General features: G+C 35.9%; 2 protein-coding genes and 1 long non-coding RNA gene across 3 annotated transcripts; 1 reads left to right on the forward strand and 2 right to left on the reverse strand.

The window, feature by feature from the left end:
* On the forward strand, positions 2,050 to 2,361 carry LOC109127657 (protein RALF-like 29). The gene has a single exon (XM_019232816.1). The coding sequence runs from the start codon at positions 2,057 to 2,059 to the stop codon at positions 2,333 to 2,335; it is 279 nt and encodes a 92-aa protein (XP_019088361.1). The 5' UTR covers positions 2,050 to 2,056; the 3' UTR covers positions 2,336 to 2,361.
* On the reverse strand, positions 9,531 to 10,052 carry LOC104748964. Its single transcript, XM_010470530.1, has one exon. It carries the CDS (start codon positions 10,050 to 10,052, stop codon positions 9,531 to 9,533), a length of 522 nt encoding a protein of 173 aa, XP_010468832.1.
* On the reverse strand, positions 13,218 to 15,294 carry LOC104748963. The gene is made up of 3 exons (XR_002034687.1): positions 14,996 to 15,294; positions 14,168 to 14,230; positions 13,218 to 13,527 (listed from the first exon to the last, which is right to left on the reverse strand). It is a non-coding gene; the product is annotated as an uncharacterized LOC104748963 (long non-coding RNA).

Genomic DNA, 18,745 nt, shown 5'->3' on the forward strand with positions numbered 1-18,745 from the left:
GGGGGAGGGGGGTATTGGGATATTATTCTACAAATCATATCCCGTATGTCATGTTATTTGTTTCCTTATCAGTCTCTGAATATTCTCTGCAAATCTTGTAGTTATTAGCCTTACTGGCTAAGTCTATGTCTTCTATATAACTCTGTAATGATTCACAAAGTAAATACACACATATATTTTCTCAAACATTGTCCATCGTTTTAACAAATCTAAATTACACTAAGCAATAACGATTATAGATTCGTTTCCCAAAAACAATAGTAATGATAAAACAAATACGATCTCCATAACCAAGTATGACCGTTTTTTTATATAGCATGAATCGAACGATAATAAAAGATGATGTTACTTATCTCAATATTGAAACCGTGGATTGAGAGGTGTTGGATCTAGAACGGAGGTGTTGGAACCGTGGATTCAGAGGTGTTGGAGATCTACAACTATTTGCTTGGTCAGCTAAGGTTTTTTTTTATTATTATTATTTTTTTGAAACGGCTAGGTTTATAGCATGCTGATAACGTGTTATAAACAGAGGTTTTAGGGAAATAGTTCTCTCTGTTATTCATCTGTTGCATAAACTACAATATATATATAGGATACAATATTAGGGTTTAGGGTTTACACTAATGGGCCGATAATGGACATCCACGTTATACAATATATCTATAACACCTTTTTATTTATAAATCAGTTGATTAATTAGCCCAAGATAAGAAAAAGGAAAAAAAAAGTATCAGTCCACGATACATGTTTGCATATTTGAAAAACTAATATCCCTCCAATGTGTTGTATTCAAATCTTTTGAAACTGAATAAATATATAATAAAAAGATATATTACAGTTTTGTCGAGTAGGAGTTAGTAAGAAAGAACCAACCTAGATCTTGCTAAATCTTGTATTTTCTCATCTATCTCTACATTTTAATTAAAAACTGTTTTTAAAGAAATTTCAACCTTAGTTTACATTTTTCAATACAAGAATTGTAAGTTTTTCTAGTTAAATGGATTCAGTACTAGAAACAGGAGACTCATAAAGCACTGAATCTATTTATTGCACCAGTGAATAGTGACAGTTTTGTGACTGCAATTTACGTAAATACAAAACGATGAATTTGCAACGCCTTCGTTGCGTCTATTTAGCGACGTTTCTAGAAAGTCACAAATCACATTAGTCGCGATGATATTACGACAAAATTTATTTCTGACTAGCTAGCAGCAACGATTCTTCAGTCATCGCAAAAATGTTGTTATATCTTAGTTGCAACTATGTGCTGACGAATTATGCCGTCACTAAAATCATGTTTTCCTGTATACTTATCGAAATAGACTTATTTTATGAACCACTTCTTCGAAATTGATTCTTTCTTTTTCGAATCGACGCCAACATTTTCGGAAACATTATATCAATCAATGTCATCATAGAACTTGAGAACTGCGGGAGCATCGAGAAACTGGCCAGAAAATATAGTCTATCTCTTCCTTGATGATCCCACTTCTAGAAAAATAAATAGAAAAACATGTTATTTTTAAGTTGCTAATACACTTTTTAATAGTTATTGATGATGATTTGTAAATTTCAAGAAAAATAATTATATATTATTGGTTTAGAGTTATAGAAATTTGAAAATTACAAAAAGTATGACATTTATAATCAAGTTTTGATATGTTTTCTTATTATATGTGAAAAATCTGAAAATAAGATCAATGAGAAAAGAGGGAGTATAAAAGGAAACTGTCTCAAACCCAATTTATTTTGTAGTCTTTTAAACCATAACCGAATTTTTTTTTTTAAAAAAAAAGCATAAACTTATCGTCCAGAAACATAAATTATATCAATTGAGTGCACCGTTTATTTTAAAAGTCAAAACTGAAACAAAATACACCAAAATTTTGTCTATGATTTAATTTAACAAAAGAATCTGAACTGATTACAACCAAAACAATATTGAAGTTCTGCATTAAAGTTAGTGGAACTATAACTTATCTCCTGCGCTCTATAAGAAACGAGTTCTTCAATCTTTAGCCCAAAAAAAAAAAACAATCTAAACAATAAAAATATGATCAAAGCAAAAGAGTTTATGTTTGTGACAATTTTGATTGTAGTATGCATTGAAGCGAAAAGACTTGAATGTCCATGGTCAAGAGATTTAGGTAATGGATGTAATTCAAGATTTCCATCACCTGCATGTCGTTTGCGTATACCAGCGAATCCATATACTCGAGGATGTACAAAAGCCAATAGATGTCGTCGTGAGGCTTCAGTTGGAAAATCATCTTTGAAGAAACTTTGGGACAAGGTTTTGGCCGATGCTGCGTATATATTAGAACTAATGTAAAACGATGATTATTGTAAGAAAAAAAAGATGAATAAATTTCCTACGTGTTTTATTTTATTTTGTTCACATTAAATCATTAATCTCGCTAACAATAATTTATAAGAACATCAAAAAGCAGGGTATTATTGAAAAACAAAAAAATTACGATCCATTGTTTTAAAATTCTGAATAAGTATTTTTTTACCCGACCGAAATCAAATGTTACCTGAGAAAATTTATTGGAAAACATTTTTTAAAATTTTAATTTTATATGATTATAAGTATACTTTGTTAAGAAAAAAAAATGCACAAACTCATTGGAATACATTAGACGAGGTATTAAGGTTATACAGATTGTATATTGGACTTATTATTATGTTTTATTTACGTTAATGACGGTTTATATAAACCTAGAAATCCTAAATCTAATTATGTATATGTCGGATTGTGATGTTTATGAATAAAAACCAAGTCAGTTCAATATCTAATTCTACGTGGTATTAGAGCAGTCGATTTAGTAGATCAAAACTAAAAGTTTCTGCAGTATAAATCATCTTGTGTGATCTTTTCGTGATCGTGGAGAAGCTCACCAAGGATGAAGATGCTGACGATGATGATGAAGATGATATTGATCGTTAGATTATATAGGTTTTTTTTTTTGTCAACAAGTAAAGAAAGAGACTCAAAATAGCCAATCCGAGGGAATATTAATTACATAGGTAATGCAATGCGGTTTTGAGCGAACACGACGCGTCAAATTATCCGTTTTACTATTCTCTGTGTGAGGAATCAAAGCTATCGAGAAGGACATGAACTCCACCTTGTCAATCTGTATGTCCTCTAAGTAAGGTGTAAATGCAGACCACTCAGAAGGCGAAGAAACCATCTTTACCATATTAGAGCAGTCGGTGAGGAAGATAACATTCTAATTATCCATCCCAATCATACACCGCATAGCCCATATTAGGGCTTCAATCTTGGCATGGAGAGGCGTGAGACTGCACCTAATATTCCCTGCCCCCATAGTTGGATCCTCCCTTGAGGGTGGTGAACAGTACTATCTTTTACCTGCAAATTTATCAGTAGCCTTCCAGGAAGAATCTACAAGACATAAATAGCTTGTCATACTCCTGAGAGGTGAAGACCCACAAATGTGAGTTATCCTGGAAGCCTCAGTGGGACCTTCAACCATAACCTCCGTTTGAGCTGCAAACCAAGGCTTGGATTCAGTCTCCGCGATTTGCAGAACTACAAGTGGATAAGAATCCACATTAGTAAAAAAATTAACATTGCGCGCCTTCCAAATATACCACAATAGCCAAGAATAGTACTCCTGTGCGGATATCCGCGGGAGATGCCTAAATGAGAAATCCATGTTCGCATATAGCGATTCACAAGGAAAATTTCTTGGCGCCGTCGGGACCTGAGATAAAGCCCAGACCTGCCTTGTCGGTGTGCAATCAAACAAAGCCTTATTAATCGTCTCCTCAGAACAACCACATATAGAACAATCGACATCACATCTCAAACTTCATTTCTGAAGGTTAGTCGTGACTGCTACACAGCCAGTAATTGCCTGCCACATAAAATGCCGGATTTTGGGTGGGCATTGAACTTTCCAAACAAAAGCTTGTAAAGGGAACAAGTTTGGACCACACACTCCGGAGAAGGGACCAACCGAGTTACTTAAACGAATGTGTTATATCCAGAATTAACTGTATACTTCCCAGTTTTTGTAAAATGCCAATCTAACAAGTCAACCGCATCCAACTGACCAATAGGTAAAGCGCAAATAAGGTCAACATCTTCCGGTGCGAAAGTAGCCGTGAGATGGGTCATATCCCTGTCGATTAAATTTTTGACTTGGAGCGATGGATCAATAGCCGAGCCATTGCCCAGAGCTGGTCTCGAGGATTGAGCGGGTATCCAAGGGCCAGTCACTGAAATGGAAGCCCCATAACCTACTTGTTTAATAAATCCTTTATTAACCAGAGATCGAGCGGAGACTATACTCCGCATATGATTTGATTGGATCCAAAGGATCTGAATGCCTATAGTACCGACCTTTGAAGACCCTAGCGAAAAGTGATTCCGAAACGGTTATCAACCACCATAAATGCTTAGCTAAAAGAGCGGTATTATAATCATCAAAACCTCAAAAACCCAAACCCTCTTCTAATTTATTGCAACATAACTTATCCCATGCAATCCCCGCGATTTTCTAGTGGAACTCCACTAAAAATTATAGATACCGCACTAGTTAACTTTTTCTGTGACCGTCTTCGGCAGACGAAAACAAGACATAAAATAAGTAGGAACCACCGTAACTACTGACTTGATTAACACCTCCTTACCCCCTTTGGACAGCAGCTGTGCCGGCCATCCACCGGCCCTTGACTATAATCTGTCCTGGACGAAGGAGAAAATTTTCGTTTTATAGCCACCCAAACTCTTCGGTATACCCAAATAGGAACTCATACCCTCCAAAGTCGTGATCCCCAAAACTCCTTTTAACTCTTCTCGCACCCCAACGCAATTGTATGACCAAATTGAATGGAAGATTTTTGAAAATTAATTTGCTGACCAGGCACACGCTCATATTTGTTAAGGAGTCGTAAGACAATGTCACATTCTTCTTTCGTGGCACGATAGAGAAAAAACTATTATCCACAATTAAAAGGTAAAAAATCGCCGAACTCGCCGTCGACACTTTGATTCCGATGATAACTTTAGCTTGACTCCGTTGAATAAAACTACATAATAAATCTTTGTAACCAATAGAACAAGATACCATATGTTAAATTCTAATGAGTGGGAACATCTCGAGAAAACCTTTTAGGAGATACATTATGTATTTTACAAAACTTGAACCATCGTTTCATTAACTTTGGATGCCCCATAAATAATTTAAAGCCATTTTAATTGGTGAAACAAGATTATTTTGAGAAACTAATAAACCATCTTGAACGCATAAATTTAAAACATGACAAATACATCGAACATGAAAATAGTGTCCACCTAAAATAGGACTACAATTATTTACTAATTCAGAAACAGAGGCAATATTAGCAGATGCATTATCAAATGAAATAGAAAATATTTCATTTGTTAAACTACATTCTTCTAAAATTATTTTTATCTATTTAAATATATTATCAGTTGTATACCTTTCATCAAAAACCTTAAAAGCAATAATTCTCTTTTGAATAATCCAGTCATTATCAACCCAATGACAAGTAATACCCATATAATGATGTATCTGCCAATGATCACGCCAAATATCACAACATACTGAAATTTTATTATGAATATTAGAAAACAATTTTTCTAAATCTAGTTTTGTTTTTCGATAAAGTGATTTTAGAGTACAAGTAAGAGTAGTTCGAGGAACGTTCTTAGCTTGAGGATTTAAAGCATTTATGCAACAGTTATTAAAACTAGATTTTTCACTGAAGCTAAATGAAAGATGATCAACCGCAACCATCTATGCTAATTCTTGTCGATTTGTTTTTTATCTGAATAATGAAAAGACGAAAGATTAGAAGAAGAAGAAGAAGAAGCATTTTGAGGGTTAGTTTCTACACCAAGTTTTTCAGGATGAATATGTTGCAAATGATACCTATATGATCCATATCCTGAACCTGACCTCTAAGAAAACCTTTCGTTGCAATGATTACAGCAAGCTTTCATTTCACCATCAAATTTTTGTTTTCAAAAGTGTACCTCAAAAATATCGGAACCATTCAAACGTTGCTTTTCCAAATTTCTGCTAGCTTGTTCTTGAGTTGTACTCTCTTGAGTATTGATGGTTGGTAATTATTTGTGGACATCTTCTCTTTGACTGTCGAAATGAAATGAGTTGGAAGACATTCTCAAATAACAAAAGAGCTCAAAACTGTGAAAAAATGAACACGTTCACTTTGGATAATAGAGTAAAAGAGAAGTAGTATCTGACTCTTTGTTTTGAACAATACTTATAGAGAAATTTGTTACTAAAAGAATGGAACTGCTACTTTTCCACAGCTCACACTAACAGTCTAACATGTTGACTAACGGTTCCCTATCATTCGGTCAGTTTTTTTTTTTTTTTTTTAATATCTAACTTTATAGATGTAAAATGTATGTTACAAGGAGTCATATAACCATCTAGGTATTACATCAAAAGGTTGTGATAATGGAATCATTTTTGTAGCAAAATGAGAAAGTTTATCAGCCGATCGATTTGCGTCCCGAGTAACATGTCCCAGCAAAGAATATGGTAGCTTTGTCATCCAATGACGAATGTCAACCAGCAATGGGCCGAGCTTGTGATGATCTTGTTGCTTGTTGATCATGTTTGTTAGTTCCAGATTGTCTCCTTCAAACCATACATATCTATAACCTTGTTCCCATATCACTTGTAGTGCGTTTAGAAATCCTAGTGCCTCAGCTTGAAGAGCAGAATATGATTGTTGCAGTTTCGCACATCCTGATCGTATTACATTTCCGTAACTATCTCGTATTATCCTGCATGTGCCTGTATATGGTCTTCCACGTACATACCCACTATCAAAGTTGCATTTTAACCAACCTTCAGGTAGAGGATTCCATTGTTGATTTGGTGGTCTTCTTGTGGGAGGATTATGGATGTGATTCGTAGCTTGGTTGCTATCTGGTAGTATTTTTGTGTTTTCAAACCATTCCTTGATTTCTTGTTCTCCTTTTTGCGCTTCTTTGGCCGGATGGCGATTTATTTGTCGGAAGATGAAGTCGTTGCGTGATTTCCAAATACGCCACATCAGATAGAATGGAAGATGGCGCACAATGAAAGAAGATTGTTGTTGTTGTTGGAGATTGATCAACATTCGGATGTTGTCCTCTAGATTATCTGTAAATATCAGAGTCCTTCCCATCGTAGCAAAGATACAACGCCAAAGTGCTTCTGCAAATTGACAAGTAAAAAGCAAATGGTTAATAGTTTCATCACCATAACAACATCGTTGACAAATCGGATCCGCTTGTATATTTCTTGTCCTGAGTTGTACTGTTGTTGCCAAAGCTCCAGACAAACATTTCCACAGAAAGTGCTGTATTTTCGGGGTAATAGGTAGTTTCCATATTTCTTTCTTGAGGTCTATAGGACCCGGGGGTGGTTGAATCATGGCATTATCTTGTATTTCGGAATGAGTAGCAACCCAATATCCTGACCGAACTGTGTAATGACCATGGTGAGTATAGGCCCAATCATAAGAGTCGTCTTCTGCATGTTTCGAGAGATACAATTTTTTTGCAAGTTGTTGATCTTCAGGGTTTAAGACTCCTTCAAAGATTACTGGATCCCATTCTCTCTTATTCTCTTTCCATAGATCTGAGACCATCATGTCTCTATCAAAGATTGGTCCATTGGCAGGTCTTGGTGGAAGGGTGGGGAGCCAAGGATCTTCCCAAACTCGTGTAGTAGTCCCATTACCAATTCTAATCTATAATCCTTGTTGCAGTAGCTTTTTTCCTTCTTGAACTGATTTCCAGCCATAGGACGCAGTAGGTCCTGTTTGCGTCTGTAAAAATGGTGTATCTGGATAATACAAACCTTTGTAGAGACGTGCTAAAAGACTGTAAGGATTGTTGAGAAGTGTGGCAGCCTGTTTTGCCAATAATGCTTTATTGAAGGCTTGAAGATCTTTAAAACACAGTCCTCCTTCTTTTTTTGGGAGCGTCATTCTTTTCCAAGCAATCCATGGGATCTTTCTTTTTCCATTATCATGTCCCCACCAAAAGTTTGAGACTACACTGGTGATTTCATTGCAGATGGTGATCGGTAAAAGGAAGCAGTTCATTGAAAACACTGGGAGCGCCATAGCTATTGTTTTAATAACAATTTCATTTCCTGCTACAGACAAGTGTTTGTAGTTCCATCCCTCTGTTCTCTCTTTTAGTCGTTGTACAATATACTCAAACAATTCTACCTTTTTACGTCCAAACTGCTCTGGGAGTCCCAAATATTTCCCTCCACCACCAACTCTCTCTATGCCCAAAGTCTGATGAATTCTCTTTGTCTTTTTGAATCTGGAGTTTTAAATCCAAAAATCACTGATGATTTTGCATAGTTTATTTGTTGCCCAGAAGCTTCCTCGTACCTCTTGAAGATATATGCTATATGCTCACATTCTTGAGTAGATGATCGACTGAAAAACAAAGAATCATCTGCAAAGAGTAGGTGGGATATAGACGGACAATCTCTTGCTAACCGTATTCCATGAATTTGTTTATCTCTTTCTGCTTTTTGAATCATATTACTCAAGACTTCCACACAAAAGAGAAAAAGATATGGGGAAAGTGGGTCACCTTGGGGTATTCCTCTGCTTGGTTTTATCTTTCCATAAGGCGAACCATTGATTAATACTTAACTAATGTTACGCACTCCATTATCAATTTAACCCATCGTGGAGCAAATCCCATCTATGTCATAACTGCTTCTAAGAAATTTCATTCAACATGGTCGTAGGCTTTACTGATGTCTGTTTTGATAGCTACATATCCTGTCCTGGAAGTCACGTCTGGATTTAAGAGAATATATAAGTTCATGTGCCACCAGTATATTATCCGATATACTACGTCCAGGAACAAATGCTGCCTGTGATTCTGAGATAACCATGTCAAGGCATCGTTTTAGTCGCATAACCATTACCTTTGAAATGATCTTGTAACTGACTGTACAAAGGCTTATCGGACGATAATAAGACAATAGTTTTGAGTCAATGATCTTCGGGATTAGACAGAGTTGAGTCTGGTTGATTCGATGATCCATTTCATCAGTCTGAAAAAAATGACGTACCATTGAGCAAACATCATCACCGATCAAATCCTAGAATTGCTGATAAAAAGCTGCAGTGAAACCATCAGACCCGGGAGCTCTATCCGCCCCTATTGAAAAAAGTGCATCTTTAATTTCTTGATATGTAACTGGTAGTTGGAGCTCTCTATTCATTTCAGTTGTTACTCGGGGCTCAATGTCAGAGATTATATCATCCATATTGGTGTGTTGAGTCGTAGTGAAAATCTTCGTGAAGTAGGATTCTGCTACTTTCCCTATAGTATCATCTCTGAAGTGTTCTAGACCTTGCTCATCTAGAATGGATTTAAGACGGTTGCGAGCTTTTCGCATCTTTGTAGTGGCATAAAAGAATTCTGTGTTACGATCTCCCAGGTTCATCCACTGATTTCTACTCTTTAACTGCTAATATTGTTCTTCTTCGCTGTACGCCTTAGTTAGCTCATACCTTAGGTTTGCGACTTCTGATAAAGGTGTCGAGCTGCTTCTCTCCGCTGCATCCAGTTGAAGCTTTAAGATCTGGATTTTTTCTGCTGAATTTGTCTTTAATCTTCTTTTCCACTTGGCTAACTCTTTTCTGCAAGACTGAAGTTTGTCGTGAATTCCTCTATAGGTATCAGGTTGACCTGCTGACCATCCTTTTTTAACAGTTCTGACAAATTCCTCTGAATCAACATGTCGCTTATCATATCTGAACTGGCCTCTTTTTACATAAAACTCTTCTTCAAGAGCAATAACTACAGGCGCATGGTCAGATCCTGCAATGGTGAGGAACTCTGTTTCAGAAGCAGGATATGACGCTTTCCAATCGGAATTGATGAAAACTCTGTCCAGACAATACTGGATTGTTTCCTTCTGCCTCTTACCAACCCAACTAAAAGGGTTCCCCTTAAACTTCAAGTCTTGCATATTACAACAGTCAATCATTGTTGTAAAGTTTCTTAGACTGCTAAGACTTCTCTGCCTTCCCCCTTGTTTTTCTTCTGGTTGTAGGATCTCATTGCAATCACCACACATCATTCAAGGACCATTTCTATTTGTTGATATTCTCTGTAGCTTTTCCCAGAGATGATGTCTTTCACTAGGAATTGGGTGACCATAGATGCAAGACAAGTAGAAATTAAAAGATTTGTATTCAACATAAAGATCTACAAGTCTTACATCCTGAGAAATAACTTGAACAGAAACATGATTCTTCCAGAAAACAGCTAAACCACCACTTTAACCTCTAGGAGAGACAATACACATATCACTGAACCCCAAACTGACACCCTTATCTCTGATATAATTATCTTGTTGCTTTGTTTCAACTAGGAACAACATGTCCAAGAGATACACACCCTGTATCTCTTCTAGGCGTCGAACTGTAAGGCGTTGTCCCATGCCTTGACAGTTCCAAAATCCAACTCTCATGGAACCGGTGCTGGGATAGGCCACACCGTGGCTCCATCTTGTTCTTCATCAATGTTTGTCATTCCTGATCCACTTGCTTCACTCGGTCTTTTCTTACTTTCCCTGGAGAATTCTGCATCCTCTGTATCCGGATCCTTTTTCCTCTTGCGTAACTCAGTTGCCATGTTCTGAATTGTACCAACTGCACTATCTGCATCATTAACAAAGGATGGAAAAGGGATGAGTAATGCTGTCTCACCATCTTCGCCGTCTCCCTGAGATCCAGAGGAGATATTGTCAAGAGCATTCTGGTCTGGATCAATGTTGGAGAGCTCTTGTTCATTGGGTGGGATAGTATCTGGGTTAACCGCTGGATTTGCTGGCTCTGCGACTTCATTATCCTCTATGGGGTTGCCATCGTTATCAACTTCTTGGATATGGACTCCCGGGTTACCGTGATGTTCTGGCATTTTGTCTGCATCCTCTTCATCACCATCAGACTCATTCGGACCACCATTTTGAATCAGACATATTCCGGAATTGTGAGTCAATAATCCACAAACTTCGCAAAATCCTCTCAATCTTTCATAGAAGAAACGCAAGATCGTATTAACACCAGGCGAGAATTGGTAGTTTCGCTGGAAGCGGAGAGGGATATCCACATTCCAGTTAATTTGAACATGGACAAATTGGACCCGGTTTGCTGATGTCTCGTCGAAGTCGATGCTTAAAGTATCTCCCAGGGAATTCGCAATGCTCTCTATGTCGCCATGATTCAGATATTGGAGAGGTATGCCCCTAATTTGGATCCAGAAAGAAATGAAATTGAGAGACAGGGGGTCCTAATTTGGAGACCAGCGTTGGAGGACGAGCATACGATCTGCAAATGACCACGGGCCCCTTTGTATGACTTTCTCGAGTGACTCTTCTGAAGGGAAGATGAATTGGAAGCGCCTTTGTTCCTCTATTCGACCTCTGACGAACCCAACGAGGCCCCATGAACGTGGTAGGGCAGAGATGATTTGCCGAAGATTCTGTTTCCTTGGCATCAAAGGGCGACCCATGAGACAAAACTGATTTTCGTTCACCGTTTGTTGCATGATTGCTTGTGGTAGGGCAATTGGAGCATCATCGATTCCGAGATCGATGTTCTGGAGGGCACGCTGAATGTTATCACCCTTGGAATTCGATTGATATTGAAGAGTGTAGTATAGTATTTGGGAAGATTCAGAGAAAGATTTTTGTCTGACAAATACCCAAATCGAACACTTAAATAGATAGCATTCCATCTCTGTTCAACTGCTACATCGTGCAAAGTCTCCACGCCTTTGCCAGAAGAAACCGCTCGATCGTGGGATAGAAGAAACTGACCCACTCCGGCGCAAGTAACCGTCTGAATCTTCGTCGGAAGATGACAAGAAAATAACCGCTTAATCGCCTTAAGAATCGCCTCAGAGCAATTCATTGTTAATTGCTATGAGTTTCTATCATTTACCGAAACTAGTATATAATACTTTTTAATTTTTTGTTTTTAGCATAATTAATTTAACAAAATAATTTAAATTGTGTCCCAGTTTTACAAAGAGAGTCAAACACATTTACACCAACACGATTTACATAATCCATGATATTTTCATCCACAAGTAAGAAGCCACTCACATCAATTTTGTCATTTTTTCAGTAACTTATTTTTATGAGAATATTATCAGATCTGCCATGTACAGTGACAAACATTGTCACCAATGCCATTTTCTCTTCACTCTTTTCCCGCTTGCCACACAGCTATTATCAAATAACCATTATACCCTTTATCTTTTTTTATTCAAAATTATTATTTTTTTTTCTTTGTTTTTAAGGAACAAACTCTCTCTCCTTATAACTCTCGATTTTTTCTCTTTTTACCAACTTTTCATCTTCTTCTTCTTCAATATTAAACTGTTATATGAATCTCCCATTTCTCTGAGTTCTCCTGCAGTCATGCAGTCAATTCTACTACGTTTGAATCCTCCGACTGCTCCACCTCCGTCCGTCATGGCTGGCGAAACATCTGAGACGAGTTCCTGAGTTGAAACCTTCGTCTTGTCCGCTTGCCTCCTCCATAGCAGTCAAAACCGCTAGGTCTAGTTCCAGAGTTCTTCTATCTGATAATAGGCAAGCAAAATCGTAGGTCTGCAGATCTGGTGGATCAAATCCAGCTGCCCAGATCCGGTGGACCAGATCTAGCCACCCAGGTTTTTATCTATCCCTATTATGTATTTCGTTCTCTTGAGTAGACTATATCTGTTTGATCATGATAAAATTAGATCTTGTCCACACTACAGGTCTGCAGATCCCGTGTCCGGTGGACCAAATCCAGCCAACCACGTTTTTGTCCACCACTATCAAATTTGTCCACACTGCAGGATCCGCTGTCCGATGGACCATATCTAGCCTACCAGGTTTTTGTCTACCACTATCATGTATTTTGTTCTCTTGAGTTAGATCATATCTGTTTGATCATGCGTTTTTTGTCCATCGTTAACAAAAAATGTGTCTACACTGCAGGTCTATAAATCCAAAGGACCACATCTATCAGCCAAAGTTTTTGTCCACCACTATTATGTCCTTCGTATCTTGAGTTGACCATAGTCAATGTTTGGTCTCACGATTCATGGACTATAAATACAGGCCAATAACAAAGGCCAAATTGTGGACTAAAAATACAAGACATCAAATTGTAGACTAAAAATATATATGAGAAAAAGAATTATGTTCATAGTTAATGTTGTCCACCGTATCTATACTATTAAATCGGGAGTACAAAAGCAGAAAAAAAAAAAAAAAAAAAAAAACTTTACAAAAATTCCATATATTGCCCCTACGCCCAGAGAAAGGAAGAAGAAAAAAAAAATTAAAGGCAAATGAGTAATCCAAAGTGCCAAAAGGACGCGGACCCTATCAGTTTGGAGATAATTTCATTCGGATCTTACCTATCTTATATGTGTATCCAAACACTGTCCTTTTCCCAAACCTGTAAGCAAAGTGAGTATCCAAACGTTTATTTAGGGAGAAAAAATATTCTAATTAATCATATTATGTACCTACCATAACAACTCTTAACGACATTTAAACTCCAAAAAATCTATTTTTACAAACCATACGGTTTTAGAAACTAACCATTCTTAAAATTGAAATATCAATAATCAATCATTAAATTAAAATTCCATAATCTCCTGAAACTTAATCCTTTCCAAAACTGACAGAAACTCTATCATCTCCATTATCTCCGAATCAAAACTTTTTAAAAATGGAACAATGAAATCCCTAAACATCCTCTATAATAATATCTCAAATCAAAATCATTTTGAAAACTAACAAAATACTACCATTTCGGAAAAACATAAACTGAAAATCTTTAATATAGATTATGTAGAATATGTAGAATATTCGACTAATTGTAGATAACACAGAATAAGATTGTGTGATTTCTACCATTGCACCAAATCACCTCCATTACTACTATAAATAACAAAGTAGACGTCATACACAACCGAACCCATAAATATTTTTCATAAAGTCACCTTCTACCATTCTAAATAAGCTACACATCGTCCAAAACACCGATCCCAATAGAAAAAAAAAATCGAAAAATGGTTGCTGGATTCACATACCTTAACAAGTTGGCACATCAGGTCAAGAAACTCCACCCATGGAAGCAATATAGAATATAAAAACTACAAAGCATAGCAGAGATGAATTTGTAAGTCTAAAGTTTACAGTATCTGATTGAAGAACTCCATGAGAGTGAGGAAACTACAAAAGCCAAAGAAATCCAAAGGATTTACAAGATTAGGCAAAAGTAAGCTCATTCTAACCTGCTTAATGATATTATTATGGATTTTAATTTGACCTGTCAAATTATATTAATCAATGTTTTGCATTGCCAGGCACTCACATATGAACACACTATATCAAGATCAGTGAGAATTCTAACTCTTGAAATCCATTCATTTATAATTTTCAGAAAGGTGGATCTATGCATTCAACTTATTTGGTGTTGGACCATCCAACTAATATTATGTTATCATTATGAAACAATTATGTTCCGATTATTTCATCTTTTGAAAAAAATATTCATTTCAAAAACTTTAAAGTTGAACCTATGATAGAAACAAGTTTGTTACTCTTTAAACTACGTATATGTTTGGGTTTGCAAATACATCACATTTGGCATTTTAAGTAGTCTACCCAACCAGAGGGGATAAAAAAAAACTAGAATCAGATGTCTTATTTTCTCAAAATATGTTATTAAAGAACTAATAAAAAAAACTTATGTGATCGGTAGATTTCTTGAAGAGCCAAGCTCTCCGTGACAAACATCACAGAAAATTTTAGTCAACAACAATTTATCCTAAAATTAAAGCTTTTGAATTTGTAAAACCCTAATTTGAGTCCCAAATATCCTATTAATCAATACTCCTGATTCAAACCCAACTAACCTGTTTGTATTGAGGGTAAGCGTATACAACATAAATCCGTTTAACATGTTGAGGATAGACTGCAACTCCAGTAATGGTCTCTACCGGCGCCGGAAAATAAGGTGAAGGAGTGGCGTATGGTTATGGAGCTTGGGTATGCGGAATAGTAGAGTGAGCTGTATATGTGAACTGATAAGATGACAAAGAACAAGCTGAAGACAACGGCGACATCGATCAAAGAAGAAATCGCTGAAACACGATCTAAGGTTTTTACTTTTCAGCTTACAAGAATCAAGCGTGAGAATCTGACTTTGTTTTTTTTTTTTTATTTTATTTTTTCTTTTAAAAATAAAAACATATATTGAAAAACTAGAGAAAAGTACTCTTTAAAATATATGGGCCGAGCCCATTACTTTCTTCACAAAATTCAACAAATAAATTTTTTACGTTTAATGGTTCCTAAACAAGACTAGAATAAATGCCGAACATTGATGAATGAACAGATAAACCGGACTAATCCAAGAGATTTACGAAAATTTGATATTTACTAATATAATTAATAATATACATCAAATCAATATATGGAATTATCTTGATATATCGGATAGGGACAGGAACGGGTAATTCGGATAAAAGTGTCCAAAATTTTATTATAATTAATGATATGCACCAAATCAAATTTAATAATTTGGGAGATACAAGACAAAAAAAAATTAATGTGAGTAATTAAAAGAGACTATCCAAACTACCCTCGATAAGATACAGGAAAATTATGAGTAATGAGATGAGATCAGAAATTTCGGTTCGCTGGACTCTATTTTCACTAATTTGAGTAAAAATAATTTCAAAACGGGTAAAGATCAACTTAGATATATGGGGTCTAAATCTTTTACCATTTTTATTTTATTTGTTGGACTAAAATATAAAATTTATGTCGAATTTAAACTTGATTAACTTACCTGGATAAAATATTAGAGTAGAAAATTCATCATAGTAGATATATAAACACAATTCGAAAAGGTTTTTTCTTTAGCTTTCATTTAGGCTTCTTTATTTGTATTCCTGTTTTTTGTTTACAAATCAACAAAGACGGTAATTATAAAAATCAATATAGATCATAGAATGATTCGATTTAAACAAAAAACATGATTTAAAATTTTGGAAATATATACCAACCTGTACAAGAAGATCCATATTCGATTCAATCCTTTAAGAATCCAGACCGATACTATATACATACATAAAAGCAGTGGCGGAGCCAGAAAAGTTATTCATGGGTGTCATAACTCATAATATTTTTCTCAAAAAAATATAGATTATGATTAAAAAAAAAATGTTATTACAAAAGTTCATTCTAAAGATGAATCCTACGCTCACTCATACTTTGGAAACATTTAATCATTGTTTCGTTTGTCACAGTGTCAAGTACCTGTTTTTCAATAAAGCAAACTAGACAATCACTAAAAATGTATCACAAATACGATTACGTGAAGCTGTCTTCACAATGTTCATTGCAGAAAAACATCTTTCAACGGTTGTGGTAGCAACAGGTAGAATCAAGGCTAGCTTCAAAAGTCGATAAACCAAAGAATGAGAAATATGTTTTTTTGTCTCCACCATCACACGAGCTAGATCACCAAGACTTTTAAGATTAGAAAACCTTTCATCTCTTTGCACATTATCAAGATAGATGTCAAGTTGATGATCAAGAGATACACGCTCCACAAAACTAAAGTCATCTGGATAAAGCTCAACCATTCTCATCAACATTGATTTATTAAATTGCCGAAAATAATCCACTGGACTTAAGGATGCAATGCAAACAAGTAGTTCTGAATTTACCTCGTCAAATCGATCATTGAACTCTTGAAGTTGCATATCTAAGACAGTGTAGAAACAATCTACCTTATAGTGATGCAAGTTGCTTATGTTGGTCTTTTTCCTTGGCCTTCTTGAATCAACAAACTCTTCGTCCATATTAAGCACTTCTGTATTGTTTTTCTCACCAAAAGAACATACTTTAGTAAGAAAATCATCCCATCCATCATCTCTAAGCTTCTGCAGTTGTCGCTTAGTAGATGCCACCAATGAAATAGCATTCAAGATATCTTGATCTCTTCTCTGTAAAGCCTTGGATAAGCTATCAGTGAGCCCCAAAATATGTAAGGTTAACTGGAGATAGAAAGCAAAATCAAAGGTATGAAAGTATTTGAGGAGGCCATATGCTTGTCTCCTTTTGGTTGTGTCTACGCCCTCATCCTGAATATATTCAAGAACCTCAATAATACAAGAAAACAAATCAACAAGCCGTAGTAAAGTCCTATAATGTGAACCCCAGCGAGTATTTGTAGGCCGTTGAAGTGAAAGCTCCTGATTTAACCCAGTTCCAGTCTTAATTTCACCATTACTAATTCCTTCTTCAATTTTTTTGCGATAGCTTTCCCGGAGCATGTCTTTTCTCTTGCAAGAAGCCCCAACCACATTCAATAAGAGAGAAACCATATCAAAAAAGTCTCCAACTTCAAAATGTTTTTTTGCTACCGCCACAACAACTAACTGCAATTGATGGGCAAAGCAATGAACATAATACGCTGAACTACTTTCTTTCAAAATCAGTGACCTCAATCCATTGAATTCTCCTTTCATGTTGCTAGCTCCATCGTAACCTTGTCCTTTCACCTTTTTCAAACTCAATCCATGTTTGGCAAACAAAGAATCAATAGCAATCTTCAGAGATAAAGAAGATGTCTCCTTCACATGACTAATGCCAACAAATCTTTCTTTTACTATTCCATACTTATCAACAAAACGAAAAACCACAGCCATCTGCTCTTTGTCTGAAACATCAGCTGATTCATCTACCAATAAGCCAAAGACATCGTTACCAATTTCTTGGATAACAGATTTAGTTACTTCTTCTGCAAAGCAGTGCACAATATCTTTTTGAACTGGAGGAGATGTCATCTGATTATTTTTAGGAGCATTCTTCAACACAACTTTTCTCACAATCTCATTTTGGCCAGCAGTATATTTGAGAAGCTCCAAAAAATTACCTTTATTTGTTGAATCTTCTGTCTCGTCATGGCCACGAAAAGGTAATCCTTGATGTAACAAATGTCTAGAAACATCAATTGAAGCACTCAGCCGAACTCGATACTCATCTTTCATAACATCAGTTTGCTTCTGTAAAGCATGTTTGATAGACTGACCTTGTCTCATCAAGGCATCACATTTATTTTTGGCAATGCTGTGAAAACTAGTATGATCACCTACATGCTTAGTAAACCCATAGGTTTTATTCCACCCACAATAACCAATCAAAACAAAAGCATCACTCCCACCTTGTTTCTCAGCTTGATCTCTGAATAAATAACAACACAAGCAAAAAGCTTTTTCTTTTTCCACATTATACTCTAACCAATCACTTCCATATTGATCATACCATTGTGGATTAAAACGCCGTAATATACCTCCTACAATAATTTGTTTAAAATTATGATCACGAGGTTGATAAGGTCCTCTTATCAAATATCTACGTCGTACCTCCTCTCTTTGATTAGGATGATAACTTAGAATGCTTTTTCTTTTAGCTGGATCCCATGGCAAGTCATCCGAATCAATGTTGGGTGGTGGAGATTTTCTTTTCAAAAATCTATCAATTGTATTGCCTACAAAAAATACACAACCGAACAAATTATCTATACATGTAACATGTTTGCGTAATTATTTGTACAAAAAAATCTAACATACAAGTAATGAAATAAATTTTTG

This window comes from Camelina sativa, chromosome 2 (genome assembly GCF_000633955.1).
Source record: "Camelina sativa cultivar DH55 chromosome 2, Cs, whole genome shotgun sequence".
In the NCBI taxonomy this organism is placed as follows: domain Eukaryota; kingdom Viridiplantae; phylum Streptophyta; class Magnoliopsida; order Brassicales; family Brassicaceae; genus Camelina; species Camelina sativa.